At 36.2% G+C, this 21,979-nt stretch overlaps 1 protein-coding gene across 14 annotated transcripts in view; it reads right to left on the bottom strand.

Moving 5' to 3' along the window:
• Pdlim5 (PDZ and LIM domain 5) overlaps window positions 1-21,979 on the bottom strand; it is a 163,035-nt gene that overhangs the window by 63,830 nt on the left and 77,226 nt on the right. For 3 of the 14 annotated variants that reach the window (XM_040751692.1, XM_040751693.1, XM_040751697.1), the window contains 6 exons: window positions 15,014-15,056; window positions 12,666-13,084; window positions 6,716-6,730; window positions 4,411-4,428; window positions 4,002-4,174; window positions 3,648-3,684 (listed from right to left, as the gene is read on the bottom strand). In XM_040751692.1, coding sequence (XP_040607626.1) covers window positions 3,648-3,684; window positions 4,002-4,174; window positions 4,411-4,428; window positions 6,716-6,730; window positions 12,666-13,084; window positions 15,014-15,056 — 705 coding nt within the window. Of the gene's footprint in view, window positions 1-2,127; window positions 3,132-3,647; window positions 3,685-4,001; window positions 4,175-4,410; window positions 4,429-6,715; window positions 6,731-9,857; window positions 9,875-12,665; window positions 13,085-15,013; window positions 15,057-21,979 lie in introns of those variants that run through there. The other 11 variants (XM_021233953.2, XM_005081927.4, XM_040751700.1 and 8 more) reach the window with 10 other exon arrangements.

Raw genomic sequence — 21,979 nt, 5'->3', positions numbered from 1 at the left:
ATCCACCCCCCAACACCCTGATTCTTCATACTCAAGTGATTACATTTGGAATAGAAACTGTTTGCTTACATGCTTAAGAATTCTGTTTGTGTCTGTTTCTTTTATTGATTTCAGCTGCACTGTGCTCTCTGATCGACAGACTTGCCACACAGTTTTCCACCTGTCTCCTTTGCCTTGAGAGCTTCCTGAGAGCATCACACAGCCTAGTTCTCAATCTCTACAAAGAGTCCGCCCCAAACCTGCATCCACATAATCTACAGCAATCCTGCCCTGCCTAAGACGAATCTGTTTTACATCAGCCCACTTTATGATCTGGTGATAAAATTACCTTGGGTCATCCTATTTATATGTTTATCCATTATTTACTATGGTATCAACAACACACAGATTGGTGCCTGACATTCAAATAATTATTCATTTGAAAGAATGAAGACAGTGAATGAGTCAATGAGTGAGTGGTCATGAATCATATCAAAAACAAAGCAAGTATAAAATTATTTGTCTGGATAAAACTCAATTCTAGAACTAGAGAGGTGGTTCAGTGGTTAAGAGCAATAATTGCTCTTCCTGAAGACCTGGGTTCAATTCCCAGCAACCACATGGCAGTTCACAACTGTCTGTACTTCCAACACCTGATACCCTCACACAGAAATATATGCATACAAAACACCAATGCACATGAAATAAAATAAATAATTTTCAAAAGCCCAATTCTGTACTTTTGAATTAAAAAATGAATTAGCTATTCTGTATCCTAATATGATTTTTATTATACAAGCTTAGATATATACATATATATCTAAGATTTCTTAAAAGGTATAATGATAATGAACTGAGTATGACCCTGACCACAAAAGTAATATATCTGGAAGGTTAAAAAAAAAGTGTATGACTGTGTAAGACATACCCATATTCTGACTAGTAAAACATTCTGGGAAAAATATGCTGAGAATCACTTGTGAGTGACTTCCCAATTTCATATTTTAAAAAAATCTTGACAAAGTCTATATAAGAGAGGCACAAACAAGTCATAAATCAGGTAACTATCCTTACAAAATAGTTTCACAAACTTTTATATCTGGCGAGACTTTTGAGCTAGGAATATACACTGTCCCCAGAAGAGTCACTGGGCCCAGGAATTCAAGTTCTCGCAGGACAAAATGGAACATTTTCTTGATGCTGGCTGGACACTGATTCCCACTCCCATGCAGACCATTTCAGTCATCTGCACGTTCCATGATATATTAAATAAACACTATTGACATTAGGCAAGGCATTCAACTCTTTTTTTTTTTCAGCACCGTCTATTTCAAGTAAAAGAAAGTTTTATACATGCTCTATGTCTATATTAAGAAAAATATTTTATTTATCTAAAATTCTTTCTAATGGTTCTTCAAACTCTACAGTTATTCAAGAAAATTGGATTTTGGTGGGACTATCTATCTTTACTCTGATATATCATTTTTAAGCAACTCTAACTCAATCTTCTTTCCAATATTGTCTTCTCAAATAATGAACAATTACTATGTACAGAAAAGCCTGGTAATAAGAAAGACTTTCTTCCATAGGACAGAGATTCAGTAAAATCTGGGACTAAAGTCAGGATCATTAAAACAGTTAAAGTAGGCAAGCCTTCACTTATCTGAGGAAATGCTTCAATAAATGGACATCCTTCATATCATGGGGGCAGGGGGAGAAATGACACAGCATTTGGCAGGCCAACTGTTGCATAATAACAAATCACTAAGTGAATTGATGTAAATTGCTTCAATTTGTCCACAATACTTCTAGTCCATGGTAATACAGAAGTAGAGAACACTGGGAAAAGTAAGATTGATCTTGGAATGTAGGCCAGAACCCCAGTCGTCACTGTTATACAAGGAAGGACTCTTGGCTGTGTCACAGGAAGACTGAATATATATTATATATTTCACGTAAGATTTTTCTTAAATAGCTAACAACTCTGAAAGACAAAAGGGGAGGCCGCGTTTTTGCCAAGTGTTACTTTCACATTTGGTAACTTCATGAATTGAAAACGTTCTCCAAATGAAAATTCATCTTACTGAATTAATGTTTTAACAAGTTCTGGACAGCGGGTCACTAGCCTCAAAGAAACAACTACAGAGGTAAGGTACACACAACTTTATTACAATTCTTTCCAAACTTCAAAATGCATTAATCACTGAGATTAAATCTAATATATAGTATATTATATTACAAGGCAGAAAGCGTTTATAATCAGATATTGCATTTCCCTGTACTGCCTAAAATACAGCTTTGTAAGAATAGCAGCAACACACAGTAGTTTATAACACTAAAATATTTCTCCTATATCAGAAACATTTAAATTGAAATTTATTTTACGCTATTTTCCTCCAACATAAAGATAAAGCAAGGCTATCATCTACATATCTTACTGTTGACACTTTTAATAGATGACTTTAAAATGAACTAAAGTATAAGAATACCATGTTTCCTCACTGCAAGCAAGGACAAAAGATCTTTTCTTATAGCCACCGAAGCAGTAGGTTTCTAAGACACCCAAGTCCAGAATGAGCTCTAGCAGTCTTCTGTGCTGAATCTGCCTCCTCACATTTGCTCTCTTAGGAGAATTTACCATCAACTTTGAACATTCCTTAATGAATGTGAAATGTAATAGCATGGGGGAATTGCGTCCTAATTAGACAAAGACCTTATTTGCTCATCCACTTCTGCTTCAACCGATGAACCAGACCAACCTTACAAAAAGACGTCCTGTTCCACAGTCAATGACCAGAACAGTGAAAATAGGTGGAAATACACTGAGGAGACCTAGCCACTTCCTTTTCTTTCTTTGGTGTTGCATTTATGAGCTACTAATGAGGACAAAACATGTTCTATCTTCTCGTTTTCACAACTGGAAATCGTTAGGGAAGTACAGAAATGTTCTAGTTTCCATGAGACAAATGTAAAACAGATATTGCTATGAGACTGACAGAAGAAAAGGTGAATGAAAGCTATGTGCTGGCTGCTTGGGTGGGGGAAGCAAGGCTCATAGTCACTGTACGTTAAGAGCACGTGCTGAAACTTCATGGTGCCAGTCACGTAATTTTGTATATTTGGGGCTAAAGACGTGAAGGGGTATCTTTTCCCTGTGGAAATAAAAAAAGAGTGATAGAAGAGTCATAAGAAGGTGAAAGTAAAAGATTCTATACTAATTCCAACATGCAGAAAACATGCCTTGTAAAAGCTTAATTTCAGACAGCAGTTTTGTTAAAAATAGCAGTGCTTAAAAGTAGAGAGTTTTTGGAAATGCAGAAATTAGTCTACAGAGTCCTCTTAGAAATATTCTTTAAGCACCAAATAAAGGGAGTTCAAGACAACACAGGAACCCATTCATTGAGAGTTGTACTGTTAATAAAGTAGCTCCCAAAGACCCTGTATGCCAATATTAAGAAGAATATGCTTTAGATATAAAATCTAGACAATATCAACTAATTTCAAAATCTGTAGGTTGCATGTTTAGATCACACTAATGGCACCATGGGTTAAATGCTTAGTTTCTGTTTACAAAAACAATAAAACTGTAACAATTCACTTGAAGCTTAAAAACAACAAATTGAGACCATTCATGAAATAAAGCATTCGATTCATTAAAGAGAACTTACTTTGCCTTCTTTGTATTCTCATTTTCAGATTCTTTCACTGCAATGTAAATAAGATCCAAAATTAACTTTTAAGTTTAACTTCAAAATCACTTACATAATTTTGTGTATGAATCAATGTCAAATGTTGAAACCACATAGAGCAATTAAAACAAATCCATATCATGTTTACACTGGCACACACCAAGGCTAGTACACCCCCTCTTCTCAATGCAACTCCCTGAACTGAAACCTTGCTATATACAACATGATTTACATGCAGTCTTTGCCAGGACTGTTTTCTGTAACTGCTGATAAGCCTAGATATTACTATCAGAGCCAAAAGCATTCCTCTGCTAAGATATCTAGTTTACTCACGATGTTCAGTCCCGGTGATCTGGGCAAGGATCCGGAAGGAGCGAGACTGAGTTGTTCCAGTCCGTGGGCGCCAGTCTTCAGTGTCCTCAATCAGCCTCTTCTTGCTGGCGTCACTGTGAGTGGGGACGTGATAAAACTCCGTGTTGCGCTCCACAATGTGTTTTCTTGGTGGGCTAGAAAAAGGGGAAAAATAATAATTACAATTTAAATAGCATTGATGATAAAAATGGTCTCTGATGAACTATTTGTAATTCATACATTTACTTTTAATACTCATTTTATATACACAGTTTGCATAAACACATTCAATTGTAATTACTCTTCTAAATAGACATAGTAGTAGTAGTAGACATAAATCTATAGGTTAGTGTAAACAATGCTAAAAGGTTGCACTGAACAGCAGGATTACCGTTTAGGTGGAATTTTCCTTTAAGTGACAGAAGGAGGCAGCAGAAGAAAGATTCCCAACATGAAGAAAAGGAAGGCAGAAGAATAAGGAAAACAGATAATGGAAAGTCTACAGTAGTAAAAAAAAAAAATCCAACCATTTCAAATTATTGTGCCATACATACAAAACAACATGAACTATGACTTAGCCAGTTAAATATGAGTATTTATTCTAGAACCCTTCAATGGATTGGCTTTCACAACTTAAGTGATCATATCTCTTTGTATGGATAAGCAAGCAATTCTAAAAACTTTGGAAATCTTGGAAGGACTCTGTTATGTTCTGTGACTTTCTCAATGGTGTCTACAGCATAGTTAACCCTAAACAGAGCGCATTGCAGGTGAGCACAGTGAAGTTCTGTGGTTTCTGTATGAGACCAAGGCTGAGATCCCGTCTCCATCACTCCTCACAAGTGTGACTTTGGACAAGTCCATCTCACTGACCCACACTGTTTTCACTAACAAAGAAAACATAAAGTAGTAATCTGAGAATTAAGGTTGATAATACATGCCAAAGGCAATAGTATAATATTCAAATACTGATTCTGCCAGGCACATTCATATTTTATTAATATAGCATAAATATTAAGGAAATCACAAAATTCACTATTATTTCAGGATCAACGGAACAAGATAAATATTTCCTACTTCTTCTGAAATAAGACAAATGCCAAATATTCAGAAAATAAACAGGAGCTCAAGTCTTATCTGGCAGCATGCTGTCCTGAGTAGAGCAAATGTTCTAAATGTGAGCCGATGTGGCTGTAAGACCTGCTAGGCTAACTCACTATAGACATTCACCATGCTACAGGACTGCCAGCATTCTAGCAGTCACACCGAGCTTTTCCAAGTTAATAGCGCTGGCTTTGGACTCACACGGACAGTTTGAAGGACCTTGTCCCACACTCAATGTGTTTTACAGAAGAAACTTAACTGCCCTAAGTCTCATATTCCCCATTTGAAAAATGGAACTTGTGTCTTAAAGGTGGCTCTGAGGAACCAATAAGGTAGATGTTGTATGTAAACAGTCTTCCACAGATCATGATCCACAGAAATCATCATACTGCTATTTCACAGACAGTATAAAATTAGCTACAATGTATGAGCTGTCAGTCACAGACATACCTACAAGAAAAATCAGTATTTGTGCAAAAAGAAAAAAGCAAGAAATGTAACTTACAGTGATAATTCATGATTATGGAAGTGAACTACCTAACAGACATTTATGAATACTGAGACAAAAATTTCAGAAACTAAGAAAAAGACAGAAGTCATTTATAAAAATAGCCTGTGACACATATAAAACAGCTCTTAATTTTATGAAAGTACTTGAAAAGATTTGTAGGAACTAACAAACTTATTAAGTTTTAAACTTCTATTTAATTAGCCAGTTAGCACTACTTATTAAATATATATTCTTTTATTAGGTTCTGGTGCAGCCCAGGCTGATCTCAAAACTTGGTATGTGGCTGAGACTGGCCTTTAGCTTCTGATCCTCCTGTTTCCCTCTCCCCAGCACTAGATACAGGTGTGTGCAGTCATACTCAACTTATGCAGTCATAGGGATGGAACACATATGACTTGTGTTAGCCTCTGTACAAGTTCCATCTATAAAAACATGAGACAATGGCTTCAAGCTAAGAATAGTAACATAATACTTACTCTGGAGCAGATAGAATGACATGTTTATAGAAAACACAGTACATCTGAGACCTTATAGATAGCATTTACCACCATGGCTTAAAAGTCTCAGATTAAATAACAGGAATTTTCTGAACATTTATGTAGTGCTTCCTCATTGTGAAAATTTGAATATGATGATTATGTTAAAAACGAGCATCAATGATTTTTAAAGATTTTTTAGAATCTTTGAAAATACAGTAATAATAACTCTGAAGGGCAATTAATTCAAAATATAGTCATTCAAAATCAGGAAGTTCATCCACACTTACTTTTTAAAACAACACTGAAAAGAGGGATACCTAAATTATATCTCTAACTCTAGTGCATACTATCTGTAATAGTATCCACTCCCCTTAAGTTAGCGTTTACTAGATTTTTCCACCGTGCAGATGTGGGCATTCCAAGCATACCCACCGATTCATATGAAAGCTTCTAGTGTGAAAAGCCCTCTTTTAGAATAATCTTTAATGTATTTGGGAATTCTTGTAATGAGATGATACTAAGAAGACTTCCTGGGGTGAGCGTTGAAAAGTTAGAGACGGAATGGTGGGAAGTAAGAGACAAACCATTAGGTAAGTACTTACACAGTGCCGGGGTTACTGAAGGAGGAACAGAGCACACAGGAAAGGTGTGGTAGAGAAGACATGGAGGTCCCCAGGACGAGGGAAAGCAGGGACAGTGGAGAGGGGAAACAGAGAGGAGGAGAAAAAAGAATTTTAAAAAGAAGAAAAAGAGAGAAACAGCAGAATCCAAAACAATTTAAGAGATGGCACACAGACACCATGCTTCAAAATAGTCGCAGGCGCACAGACGAGTAAGCGCAATGTTAGCCAAAACCACTATGGCTACCATGAGGACGACAGTCTAACAGCTGGGCTTATGTCACAAAACACCAACAACATCCTTATCTATTAATGTCAGCTCAAGTCCTAAGTCCTAAAAACCGAAAAAGCCATGTATTTTTTTTAATGCCTATGTTTTTAGAAAATTTATTTTAGTACGAATCAAACCCTTACTTTCCTACAGAAGCACATGATAAAGTATAATCTGATATATCCCTCAGAAATCAATTTAGAATGCATTCTAAAATCAGAAAAGAAACTGTTCAGTCTCACATTTTATGAGTATATCAAGAGCAAATATAATCTCTTTCCATAAATCACTACAGAGGAGAATGTTACACTGACTTTTCTTCTTAGAAATGTAGTAATTGATGCAAGTGTAGAGAGCATAGCAGACTAGGAATGGTGAGATCTCTAGCAATGTTCACAGCCCTCCCTTCTCATGACCACGCCCTCATTCAGAAGCCCCAGAAGCCTTAGAAGTACTATGTGGGAACTACCTAGCTCTGTTTACTGGGGATATACTTAGTGCTCAGAAAGGTCTATCTGATTTGAATGGCAAAGGAAGTCTGTGAATGATACCTGAAGAGGGGGGACTTCAAGACACAATTCATTCACACAACCTAACATGGGCACAATTATTAAAAACAAATACATCAGTGTTCCACTATGGATAGAGAACCAGATATAAATTCTATATGTTGGTTCTTCAATTCTGTAATTAAAACTTACGAGTAGAAATTCATTATTAACAAAGTGAGAAAAACTGCCTACCAGCTTTAACATTAAAAATTAATAGAGTAGATGTTGATGTCAGCATAAACATAACAGAGCACATGGTTCTACAGAGAGAGGCTGGAAACAGCAATGAGGTGATCATCTGTATTTACCCCTCTTTCACAGTAGAATCAGAGGTTCTCACCCTTCCTAACGCTGTGACCTTTTAATACAGGGTGCCTCATGCTGTGGTGACCCCCCAATCATAAAATTATTTTTGGTAGTTTTTATAAGTGCAATTTTACTACTGTTATTAATTATAATGTAAATATCTGTGTTTTCCAATGGTATTAAGAAAGGGTCCTAAGACCTGTGAAAAGGTCATTTGACTGCCAAGTTGAGAAACACTGGTATAAAGCATTTTCTACCTGACCTTTCAGGAATATCACTTTGCAACTTAATCTCTTACATATAATTGCAGATAAACACTCCAGTAGTTTAAAGTTGAGGGAAAATGTTTTGTGTTAACGTGAAGCTGTGGAGGCAGTGTTCTGTGTTGAAGGGCATAAACAGATAGTTGATTTCAACCTAAAGAAATCAACAAATATTTTCAGGTATTTTAGAAAATAATGCTCAAATAGACAAGCTTCGAATGTAGCAATACCAACAAATGTAGCAATATCAACACAGTAACCAGATAACCTGTACTGGCTAAGATGCCCATTTCCCATGTCATGGGCTAAGTACATCTACAAGAGGTGTGTTTTCTTCCACGGGAAAATGGGTTGCATATTTCTCTTCATTAAGACTTTCAAATACTAGTTTGTAGGGGCAAATATTCCATGACTACTCAAGAGCAGTGCTTTCAAAGTGCAGCCTATGCACATTAATTCATTTGCAGAGTCACAACTTGAGTCTGTAGTCTCTACAAGTAGATATACCAAATCAAAATGATAGAAAGATGTCCACATGACAACAGGTGGCATAATGAAAGACACATCCAAATTTGCCTCAGGATCAAATCTTAGCTCCTGTATAAGAAGCATGATCAGAAAGTATATTCCTGGTCACTCAGATAAATGAGAATTGGGCTGTTGTCATATTTAGAGACACATTAAAATACAGAGTAATACCCAATAACTTAATGAAGCTGAATTTTGAGCTTTCATGCTATCTATTTAATATAAAAGTTTCAATTGTGTTTATTTTTCAAGTGGCATGTTTTCCTTTTTTTCAAAAAAATTATGTGCTGCACTAGAACCTACTGGATGGCTGCCAGTGTTTATATATATATAGTAAGCTAATTTTAAATAGATAATACCTCACAGTGTCTGTTTTACTAATGTGCTCGAGTCAATCAACGGATTACAGAAAATTATAAAGGTGTTGCAAGAAGTCAACAGTTAACTTTCTTAAATATGACCTAAACAGACATCTCCTACTTCCAGAGACTTCACTGTGGTGTACTGATAAAAGAATAACCACAGCTCAGTTAATACAAAAATGATAAGTTGTTGCTAAAATGAGTTTCTTTAATCTTGTTTTTAAGATCATCATTACTATTCAATTTAATATCAGTATGAATAAACAAAACAAACATACCAGTGTTTTTCAATGTCTATGTGTACTAACTGAGACATTTAACAAACTGTTAACTATTTCTTTAGAGTAATTAAAAAATATATGGACTTTTCACTATTCACACAGAAACAAACACACTACACAAATATATCTAAACCTGCCACTAACATTGTCTGATTTAATTCTTCAGAAAAATCATAAAGGTCTTAGAAAATTTTATCTAGGAAATACTAGCTTTTGAACAATTTGAAAATACTCCAATACTGTATATATCATTTACTACTGGTACAAATTTATATAGCTTCTCATCTTTGTCTTATAATACTCCTAACTAATTAGAATTAATTTCTCCAAGCATTTCCTCTTTCAGCCACTGCACAGCAAACCCCACACATCTTTTAAGATATAACTTAAACCATTCACTATAACATACTGATGCAAACCAAACTTATTGAAAACAATAACTTTATTTTCTAAAGTAAAATTCTTTAGCAAAATTTAACTTAATTTTGCAAAAACCGAGCAGTCATGCTGTTTACTCATATATAAATCACCATATTTCCTCTCCAGTAATGCAGATACTAACTTTGTCACGTGTGTTTTCTGTAAAGAGAAAAGCATTTTAAACCATTATTTGATTATATCATTGACTTTTGAATCTTTCAAGGCCAGATTCTTCAAAACACGACATAACAAATTGTTAGTAGTTGCAGCCAAAGAAAACTGAAATATAGGATACACAAAGACTTACCTCCTGAGAGCAGTGGCACATTATAATACAGGGCATGTGGACAGTGAGATGCAACTCAGTTAATCTATTTCATGTAAAACAGCTTGTTTTCAGTCAGAATACAAAACCCTGTTCTGTTCTTCAATAGAGTAAGGAGGTAGCAGAGAGAATGGCATGCCAAGAACAATACTTTATATGCAGAAGAGAGTTCGAAATTTCTTAAAAGTACTTTAATCATTATTAGGTATAAGAAAAAGAATGCTTACATCGTCCTAACAGTTACTCTCAAAACCACCAGAACACTAGTTAGACTTCTTACTGTAAAGGAACTAGTTAGCTATATCTTCCTATTGACACCCAATAACCATTTGTGTTTCTTGTTTATTGATTCAACACAAATTTCAGTGGGATACCTATGAAACTGGCAAATTAGCCAACCATTTCAAATTGCTTAAAAACTAACAGTCCTGATGCTTTGAGGAAAACAGAACTCAGCCATTTACTTTTGTATCCCTTTGAGCTTTTAATTGTTTGGTCATTGTTGGGTACTATTTTAAAAGTAATGAATATCCATCCAGGGCAGCCTCCAAACAATACAGAGAAACCCTGTCCCGAAAAACCAAAAACCTTATTAATAAAGAGCAATCACTCTCAACTTTGAGAGCTTTGTTTTACTGAAGTCACAGAAATCCGAGAAGCTGACTGGTCGAATGTCTGAGGGAAACAGGTTGACACCTGATGTGGAGAAAGTGAACATCAATGCCAGAAAACACTAATTCCAAAGACACATGGCTGACTAGCCAAGTATGTGATTTTTTTACTTCTCTGGTCTAAATGCAATTAACAAAAAGAACCACAGATTCGCCTTAGAAATTGACAAGCACCAAATTGTGTTCTCACTGTCCTAACATCTGGACAGCACTTGAAAGCTCTTTTTAAACACTTTCAGTTCGAAACTGCAAAGCAGTAGCTTGCTTGTTAATGATGCAAAATACGTAATAATCCCTTTTATTCTGTTTTGCACTGTGCTGAACACTGGGCATGTGCTTGGTGAATACTTGCCAACTCATTAGGAAGCTGCCACTAAGGCCCTGAAACTACAGCTCTGTCATTTGGCCTGAAATAAGCTCTGTATCATATCATCAAGCCTAATTACTACAGGAATGTTTAACATGCACAAAACTGAAGCTTTTTGTGAACTCAAAACTTTTCTATAACTTCACTTTCCTTCTACCTCAAAAAGATTTTATTGTAAAATTTCCAGAAGCATAAAAGCTTTTTTGGTTAAGGCACTATCTCCTGTGTCTACTCAAACTAGAATTTAATAAACACAGTAAACTTCTGCTTCAGCATTTGACAGGCAGCAGCATTTTCTTGTGGTTATCTAGTTAGATTACTCTAGCATCTATTATCATTAAACAGACATACAAGAAAAAAATATGACCAAACACACATACTCTTTGCCTTCGATAAGGGGCGACATAACTTTCTGTGAAGGGCACTAATTGACTTCAGAGTCTACATTCATACTTTTAAAAGGCTACCCACAACCACGGAGCCATAGATGCACAGGCACATAGCTCTCCTTGCTCCCTCAGCAGTGGCCTGGAGCTGTGCCATCCCCTCTTTCAAAGCTCAGGAGCTGCCATGGTAACAACGCTACAGAGAGCACATCCTCCTCATTAAGTGAGTTAACATTCCAGAGGGGTTAGGTCTCTCAGAATGGGCCCATCCACACAATTATCTTAATTATAGATTTCCTGAAGGACTGCATCGCGTGTGCATAGTATGTCCTTTAAAAAGTAAGCTTTATCACAATGAATCCAACCAAAATTGTATATACATTACTCTGCCTTCAAATAACTTCACTGAATTGTAACAGACCCAGGTTAGCTACGTAGAAATAAAGAAGACAAAAACATATGTGCAACCTTAAAACTTGAGGCTTTAAGTAATTTAGTATGTTCAAGTCATGTTTAAAATGTAATGCCCAAATCCCCCCCAAAAAAATCGCAACTGAATTTTCAAAAATTGTTACTATTATTTAACATCCTCTATAGTTTAAATGCATTCATCTTAAACTCTACATATTTTTCTCATGCTGAACATCTCTCACTTTTTAAAATTACTGATTGCATTTAAAGAATATTTCTGATAAAATATACCTCAGAATGTTAGGGATCTGCTCTGGACTAACAACTTATACAGAGATGTGAGTTGGAAACTGACTTGTTTTCATCTTTCTAGACTACATCCTCCAGAGAAAAGATCATTACAAACTCATGTCCTCTCTCTTCAAGGATGTGTACATACACTGAGAACAATCACAATCCCACTGCTTAAACCTTTGGAGACCAAGAAAAGGATGGAAAATTTGAGGCTAGATTTGCCTTGTATTATAAGTGCCAGCTGCTCGATACTGTGCAGGAACTTGGAGGGAAAAGTTGCAGCATATGTTGCTGGCAAAACACATCAAAATGCATAATTAATTTCTGATTAGTTTCTAACTGCTTTGTACAAGTACTTTGTAAATAAGTAAAAAAAAAAAGGTCTCTGTTAGTGCAGCAAGTATAACTTCATCCTCCTTCAAAGAACAACTGAAGAAAAAGTAGCTTGTTTCCTGGAAATTATCTGGAAGAGCAGAAACCGCCCTTGGCCACCTACCCATTTTGCTGTTTAATGTCACCCTGGGATCCTCTTCTCTGTCCCTCTGCTAGCTCCTGAGCAGGCTCGGAACACACGCTGGTGACTGCGGGCTGCCGTGGGACATTAACTGCAGGTTTACCAGTGTTCGGTGCAGATGAACACTGGCCAGTGCTAAGACTGGTGTTAGCATGCAGTCCGGATGCAGAGAATGGGGGAGGAGGGACAGCGGCCACAGGTGAAGGGGAAGCATGGGATGAAGTGGTGGCATGGGCTGGGGTGAAGGCAGACGATGGTGATGGGATGGATGTGACTTTTGGTGAAGACACAGAACCAAAGGGCCGTGGTGCCTTATTGTAGGCCATGTTGGTTGTGGAAGAGACTTTGGATACAGCAGGAGATGTAATGGGCACAGGTTTAACTACTTCTTTAGGTTCACCCTATGCAAAATAAAAATAGACATATACAAAAACACAGCAAATGCATGCAAAATACACCAAGTGCAAACAAACACATAGTTGATTTTAAAAAGACAAACACAATTATGTTAGCAGCTCAAATATGCTTTCAGGAAAAACAATGAGTTGATATAGCATACCATGCATGCTAACTGATCTTAACATGCATAACAATAATGCATATAGTAAACACATTTTCATTTATAAAAGTTAAAGTTTCAAAATATTTAAGAAACAGAGTGGGAAAACCAGGAAAAAAAATCCTAAAGACCATCATCAAATGTCAACTTAGATATTCTTTAAAGGAATAATTTTATTACACATAAGCATTATTTCACTAACTGAAACATCTTATTTCTAACATACTCAGAGCCTCAATTATAATTCCATCTTTCTAACATTTTTTCTCTCCACAGTGTAATTACTTGACTCATGAAAATCACCAAGTTTTAAACTATTCAATTACAAAAAGAATGAGGAATTCACCTAATTCAAAGTATGTGTTATACAACTATTCTGGATAAAGAATTTGGGGGAAGAAAAATGTAAAACAGATGAACAAAACACATGTATCCTTCATTTCTTCTAAGATCCGCTTCTGTTTCCCTTCCTGGGTGCATTATTATTCAGAGATAAAATAAAATTATTTCCCTTTTTCCAAATAAAATATTTAAGTCTCATGAGGAAAAACATGTTATGTTATGTTTTTCCTCATTGTTAGGAGCCAAAGACTAGTAAGAAAGACCAACAACTCTTAAAATCACCAATGTTGGTAGACCTTTATGTACCACACTCAAAGCTTTGAGTGACACACACAGCTTTCTCCTTTAAAATGAGATCGTATTTCTGCAACACTTGAAAAAAAAGAAAAACTTTCACTCTGCCATCCCAGAAAAAATTCAGATCTTTAAGAAAATACATACTGGTAATTATTAGGGGGAAAAAGGGCAATACAAATCTTACAAATTTTCATTAACTGAGAAAATAAGTTAGGGCTGAAACAAGTGAATTAAGTAAACAGTTGAATATACTGCCAAAAAACAAAAAAGGAAGAAAAATTCCAAAGAGAATAAATCAGATGGTTAAAAACACTGGTTTGCAATAATGTGAGACGTATAATAAAAAATGGGGCCTTTGTCTAATCACCTAATCCAAAAACACTCTAGAGTGGCATGATCTTTGTTTTGGGTAGCTACATATTAATGCTTTTTAGAGAATATATGTGTAAATATAGAAAAATTAAAAGTAAATATGAAAGGAATTTGGACATGCATTATTGACACTCTAGGGGCTTAGCAACAATATTTTATAATATTATTACACATGGTAACTGTGAAGGCTATTCTTGGTTGTCAACTTGACTTAACTAAAATCCAAACAGAGCAGACCACGTTTAATCCAGAATACTCTGAGGTGGGAAGATCCACCTTAAATCTGGGCCATGCCTTCTGCTAGTATGGAGGACACTGAAGAAGGAAGTTTTCTTTCTTTGCCTGCTTGCTCTTGCCTGGCTAGAAAGTTCATTCCTGCACTGGCATTAGAGCCTATTTCTTCCAAATACCAGCGTATACTAAAGACCAGCTGAGCCATCTAGCCTCATGAATTAAGCAACTACTGGATACTTGGACGTACTGTTGGTAGACAGCCATTGTTGGACAAGCTGGACTACAACTACACTCTGTAAACCATTCTAATAAATCCACTATCTAAGTTCTGCTCCTCTAGATAACACTGACTAATACGATAACTTTGTAAGTTCTAGGTTCAACTTTCCTCTTTGTCTTTCGAGGAAAAGAATGAGTAAACCTGTGCTGAGACTATTAACTAAACATCGATATGATTCGAGACAGGAACAGCAAGGACAGCGGCTCAAGACAGACTGAGCCTAGTGATGGAGAACCACGTACGCACCTTCTGGACAGCAACGGGCTCAGGCTTGGCTGTAGCAGATGCTCTGTGGGGGGAGGAAGAAACATGAACCATGAACCTCTGGCAATTTAGTAATGTCATCAACAGAATTTTACTATTTGTATACTTTAAGATAGTAAATAATCATAATACCATTATAATTCATAGTTTTCATCATTCACAATTTCATTAATTCTTCTACCCAATCTTCTCATGCACTGTCTTTCTTCAGTCTTTCCAGCCCTACCAACTCAAATAAGGAGACAAAGCAGCAACCCTGCTTGCTAATATGCCCATGCTTTTAACTCTTAGGCTAAGGCAATCACCACATTAAAAGCATGACTTCCTGATACTTGGGAAGTTCTTGATTTCCAGCCTTTTTTCCTAATGAGTATATCTACAGGTACTGGGTCTCTTTCTAAAGGTTAGCAATTATATTCAGGTTGAACTATGTCCCTTAAGAAGTAATTTTCTTTATGTTCTCAAACACTTAAACAAGTTGATGTGTTTGCTATATGTGATGCTTAACATCAACTTTCAACCTGACAGAATCCATAGCCCCTAGAAGACATGCCTGTGAACATGTCAGTGAGAGATTCTCTAGCTTAGGGTAACTGAGGGTGGGAAGAGACATCTTAATTGTGGGAGGCATCATCCCAAGTACAGGAAAATCGTCACGTGTTACCCCTGGTTAGATGCAATGTGACCAGCTGCCTCAAGCTCCTGCCACCATACCTTCCCACTCTGATGGACCACACCCTCACACTGTGGGCTAAAATAAATTCTTCCTTCCTGAAGCTGTTTTGCCAGGATTAATGTGTCACAAGAACGAAAAGCGTAACTATTACATTAAAGACTAAATTTAATTATTCATCAGGTTCCTTTGAGGGAAGCAATGACTATGTCCTGTTTCTATCCATATGTTAGTGCAGCACCTGGCCCTGGCAGGTAATATGTTACCAGCAATGAATGCGCAAGGAAAAGACTAAAGAAAGTCTGACAAAACTCCAGGCATGTGATGGCTAGTGATAGCTCAAGTAGATTGCTATTTTTAACCTGTTCATATTTTGCACCGAGTGTCTTTTTGGTATGATAGGTTAAGCAATAACAATAATTGGTTTGGAGCAAGTATCTCTTATAAAATAAAACTATCGTTATCTTTACCTTTCTAAACAGGAGCTTCAAAGTTCAAGTAAATTGCTTAGGATTAGAGCTGAGTCCCATGCTATTCCATTTTACAGTACAATAGCTGTATTTATTAACAATTGAGGAAGCTACTGATACTGCATAGGGTATTTACTTGATTTTAAAGAGTTATTTTTATTTTTTAAGAATTGTTTGAGAATTTTATACATGTGTGCGTTTGATAAAACTGACCCCCCTCTACTCTATCTCCTTCTATCTCCCTACTGCATGTTATTTTTTAATAACCAGAAGCAATCTAATTCCTCTCATGCTATACCAGCCCAAGGATAAAGCACCAAGTTAGAATTCCAAGAATGTAAAAATAGTAAGTAAATATTAATTGATAATTACTTGCTTTTATATAAGCAAGAGATTGTTTTATTTAAATAGTCAACAAATCACAGAAAACCTAGAATATTGGGCCTCTCAATAAACATATCCTGGTAATGAACTTTGATCAACATTTTAGCAGCAGCTGAATTTTCCAATAACAACTAATTTGGCTATAACAGGCACCAACCAAGCAGGCAGCTAGTCTAACGAAAGGCTACAGTGGGTACTAACACTCAGCTGCTACAGTACAGGTTATACCCTGTACTGCTGCATAACTTTCCATCTGTTCTCTCAAATGAATTCTCTTTAGCTTGCAGGGTTATTACAACACAGGGCAGGTTCAAGCGGAGAGCAGTGGAATCTTCCTTTTATTGGAATTTCACAATTCAATTTAATCGCAAAGGATCTACTCACTAAAACCTCCCAAGACACTGCTGAAGGTTGTCGAGATTGAAAAGCCAGTATCACTTTTCATCCAGATGTCTTAAGATACATGGAGCATGTCTAGCAATGCAATGTGTAGATAAAGATGCTCGTGGCTTGCCTGCCATGAGCAAGGTCCTGGATCCAATCCTCAGCAAAAAAAAAAAAAAGCGCACCATCCTATATGTAAGAAAACAAATCCCTTCATTTGTTCTATTGTTCCCTCTAATTTAAGTAGTGTTAGCAACAACAAAGGCCCAGAACTGTATTTTCAATGATTTTGTTGTTTCAACAACTTATTATGTTCAGAAATAGTATGAACATACTTTATTAACTGAAAGTTCTACAAACACAGTATTTGGGAAACAAGTGAACTTACAGAAAAAGGTTAAATCTGAACACACCCCATTTGCCTGCTGACAAGGTTCCACAAGAAACAAGATAAGCACTTCAGGGAGGAGGGCAACACACCCTCCAATCCCAGTGTGGACCATTAAACAAATACCCCTCTGCAAAAATAGATGGGCTTATAACTAAATGTCAAATGAAACAGCTAATACACCACAAAGTGCAACAAAAATCAGCTCCCTTGTTTTAAACACTAACCACCAAATGAACCACAGAATTATTACGTTTTGAAAGAAAAGGCTTCTTATATGCCATGAATATCATGTAACAACTCTGAATATTTACTGAAATTCACAATTTCAGCAAAGTTTGAAACATTCCGTTAAAATGGTTATGTTAATATGTTTTACTTTGCCTTTTAAAGTAAATTTGCAAGCTAGGTTAGTTTCGTTTTTAACCTTTAAAATCCTTCTCAAAGCAATTTTTCATTTTGGCACTGTATGGTAAAATGCTTTCTACAATATTATTGACATACTTAAAAAACAGCAACATTGTTACCAACATTTTTAGAAAAGTGTCTCTTTAAAAAATACTTATTTTTTTCTCTTTTGTGTACCTCTCCCCTCACCATAAATGAGTATGTATTTTTTAGGATAAGGAAAACTGCCTCAAAGCCTATTTCACAGTAAACTACCTTATAAAAATCTAAACAAAGCATTCTACTATGAAAGCTATATGGAAAACACGAAGGTCCAAGGTGTACACTGTCTGGGTCACAAGCCTTTAAATACTAGGGAAAATACTATGGATTGTTATCTGTACATATTTGAAAGACAGTTTGTTATTCAGGAATATTTCTCAAGAGCAGAGCTGAGGGTGGGGCTTGGGAAACATCACTGAAAATAAATATTTAAAGAATTACCAGATCTTTGCAATGTCTGAAATGTTTACTCAAGTTTCCCAGGAGTAGTAGATAAAATTAAGGGAAAGAAATAATACAGTTCACAATCGTAAATCTTTGCAATGCTTAATCTAAAAACTTTTGCTTATACAAATTATCTTTCTTGTCTCACTGGTACTCTTTGAATTTTGTGTTTAATAGGATACTCAGAATGTCTTGCATAAAGCATAATTTGACCATGTTTAAAGAAGAAAATTCTATTTCCCATATCAAATATACATATGAATATATATACATATATTCAGTATTCTCTGTGGAGAAAGATCAACATACAAATATGGAAAATAATTTGTCCATATTTAATTTATTATAATTATCTTTAAGTGGGGACAAATACTAAGCGTTTTCTCTTTTAGCAATGTCACAGATTATCTGAAAAAGAGGGAATTGAAAACATTTAAACAAATGAATATTTTAAAACTATGGTATAAGGACATTTTAAAAAAGTCACAAAACACTGCTCCTCCTTCAGACAGCAGGGATCAAGAGTCACTCCTGTGCAGTGTGAGTTTCCCGTGTGCTGAGGTCCTGGCAATGGCACAGTGCCATGGCCCAACAATCGGCTTATTGTTCCCGTTCCTTCGTGGGAAGCCCTGACAAGAGTAAGCCTGCATGGTGAGATACCAGTGCCTGCGCTCAGTACCAGCCCCAGAATATGGAATGCAAACAACAAAGCTGTCCCTGTGGCTAGAACAAGCTTTTCAAAATTGCTTGGCTTTTTTTTGTTTGCTTGTTTTTAAAAAGCAGTATCTGAAACAAAAATTTCCTAATGGGTATCACCGGTTTCAGAGCTTCCAGCTCAAGTCTTCAGTTATAACAAACCTATTAAAAACTAGAATTGTGATGTCCTAGTTAGAATGTATATATATATATATATATATATATATATATGTATGTATGTATGTATGTATGTATATATGACTGTAAGTTACCAATAGCTCTATCATGGATTAGATCCAAAAGAATCAGGCAAAACTGCAATTCTGAACACCCAATGGCTGGAGCTACATGTTTTTAACTAGTACATTTTCTAATATTGCATTACAAAGTCATGTATTATTAATTTAACAAATTAGTCGGTAAATTTTAATGATAGTGTTTGAATACAAGGAATTAGGCAACTGAACTATGTGGATGGAGATTAGTTTCCGTCCCTTCTGATCACCAGGATACTTTTTCATCCCAATCTAACATTTAGCTCATAAATAGTCAAGCAGAAAGGATGAGGGGTCTGGTTCATCTTCCATGGAGCGAGCTCTAAATTTCCCACAGCATGGCCATCTTGGGACCTCCTGACCTTAGGACCCATAAACACCAGGGCACACCATTCATCACTTTAATTGCAAAGATGTCAATTTACAATAACAAAGCAAGTGCAATCGCGGAAGAAGGCAAACATGCAAGAGTGCAGAGGGCGGCGGCCTCTTAGAGTCCTCTGCACTCCAGTGCATTGAGACCCTGAGTATTTCAAACACTGTGGCAATCATTCCCTGGACTTTTCTAAATTACTTGAGAATATCTCTTGTAAATAAAAGTACAAAGAAAAAGAAGAAAGAAAAATACAAAACAGTTATATATCAGACATAAAAGCATTCATTTTACCAAAAGCTCTCCTTACATATACCACACAAATGCTTTCTCTCCCCGTTCATAGCCGCTTCTATCTGCAGGAACTAACAAAGCAGACTGTTTGCCCCTAGAAGGAACGCAAATCTGATGGACTGTTCAGCCACAGATAAAGAGAATGGGAACAGGTGCACAGGCACCGCTTTGACCATACATCTAGGGCCCTGACCTTGTGCTTTCACAGGACTGTAAATCAAGTTGTCCCTGAGATGTCAGGGACAGAAAGGCATCTCCTGCCAGCTGCTTCTGCAGAGGGAGTGCTTCTGCTGGACCTCACTCTCCTTGTGAGCTAGCCATCAGCATTTGATAAAGATTTGAAAAGAAATTTTGACCAATTAACTACATCAAACTCAAGAGCTGAAGGATGGATGGGAGGGAGGGGAAGAGGATGAAGGGAGGCAGTTTAGCTAAGCTCTTCAATCTAATGGTCCTGCTATTTTCACCAAGAAAAAAAGGGTGGGGGTGGGTTATTGGTGTATCAGGCTAAATTTTAAAAGGCTTAAATACAAGCACGAAGATCAGTATTACTCTGAGATCAACAATGAATTCAGCACTTCTTACACGCCATAGTACTCAAATTTTTAAAAAGAAAGCCTAGATATATCAAAATAATGTGGACCAGTGATAGCTTTGTCATCAATATTCTCATTTTCCCTGGTATATTTCAATCTGACATATCAATCTCACAACAAACTTTGGCCCCTAAGCCTTCCTTCGTTTCTATAAGTGAAGCACAGTTCACTCTATCTGGAGAAATTCAAACCTGTTTTCTGACCAAATTAACTGGCTTTGGTAACTTGTGTCTGTCACTTGATGCCTCTCACTCATCTGCAAACCTATCAAGTATTTACTGTATATTGTTCCAGGATTTTGACAGAAGGGATAACAAGCGAACTAAACATAGCAGCATGTGCCTTTAATCTGAGCGCGTGTCATTGCTAAGAACAACGGAATCCCAAATTATAAAGAATAGTGTTGTGGAAGAATAAGAATCAATTCTAATAGCATTCTAGTCAACATGAAGATAGAAAACAGTTTAAACAAATCAGTCAAGACACACCACAAATTGGTAGGGTGATATTTCACAAAAATAGGCTTGGTCAAAGACTAAATGTTCTAGAGCATTCTAAAATAAAGTTGCAACAATTACTTATCCTCATATATATTCATAAAAATTATTAGTATGCTTTATATTTGTTTTAAGCACATTTTTATATTCTATAACTTATTTCTGTACATCTTAAGGCTATTTTCAAGTTATGTGCAAATTTTCACAACGTTCTACTCTATTTCAGAGGAAGGAAAGTTATACCTTACATTTATTTCCACAATCATCTTTTCTGAAGGAAAAGGTCTACCTGCCTGCTGTGTCTTTTATCCAAACTAAAAACAACCTCAGGATAACTTAGGGGAAAACTGAACTTCTCCGACTATGATTTAGAAAACTTTTAGGTCTAAAGGAGTATAAGATAGATTGTTCATAGATGTGATAAAGGTTAAATAAAAGAAATTTTAAAGTGCACAAAAAGCCAGTCTTATTATAAAATTTCATTATAGTGAAAGTACCATTTCAATAAAAGGTTTATATAAAGAGGAAATTATATGTCCAACTGAATTGTTACAAAATAACAAAATTTATTGACAAGGAAAAGGCAGCAAATACTGTAGGCTCTGTGGTCTCTATTTTGACTACTTCATTTTGTCATTGTAGAAAGATGCAAGTAAAACCTGGGCCAACAAGGATGGCCATGTTTCAATAAAACTTTATTCACACAAGCAGAGTGTAACTATACTTGTGTAACTACACTTAAGGCAGTCTGTCAGCTTCTGTTTAGATCTGTGCTGTTTGGTTTTTGCAGGTGGTTTCACAGGCTGGCTTTGAACCCCTGATCTTCATGCCTCATCCTCTCAAGTTCTGGGATGACAGATATGTGACCACAGGTGACTTACTTCAGTTTTGAGTTCAACAAACCATCTAAGAGTTAATCCTGTAGAACCATGGCTGTTAGGGTTTCTAAGCTCAGAATCATTCTACAAAATGATAAAATCATTTCAGTAGGTCCATCAACTGAAAGGTACAGAGAATGAAAAAC

This window comes from Mesocricetus auratus, unplaced genomic scaffold (genome assembly GCF_017639785.1).
Source record: "Mesocricetus auratus isolate SY011 unplaced genomic scaffold, BCM_Maur_2.0 Super-Scaffold_100009, whole genome shotgun sequence".
In the NCBI taxonomy this organism is placed as follows: domain Eukaryota; kingdom Metazoa; phylum Chordata; class Mammalia; order Rodentia; family Cricetidae; genus Mesocricetus; species Mesocricetus auratus.
The sequence above is the reverse complement of the archived record's forward strand: the minus strand, read 5'-3'. Positions and strand labels throughout refer to the sequence as shown.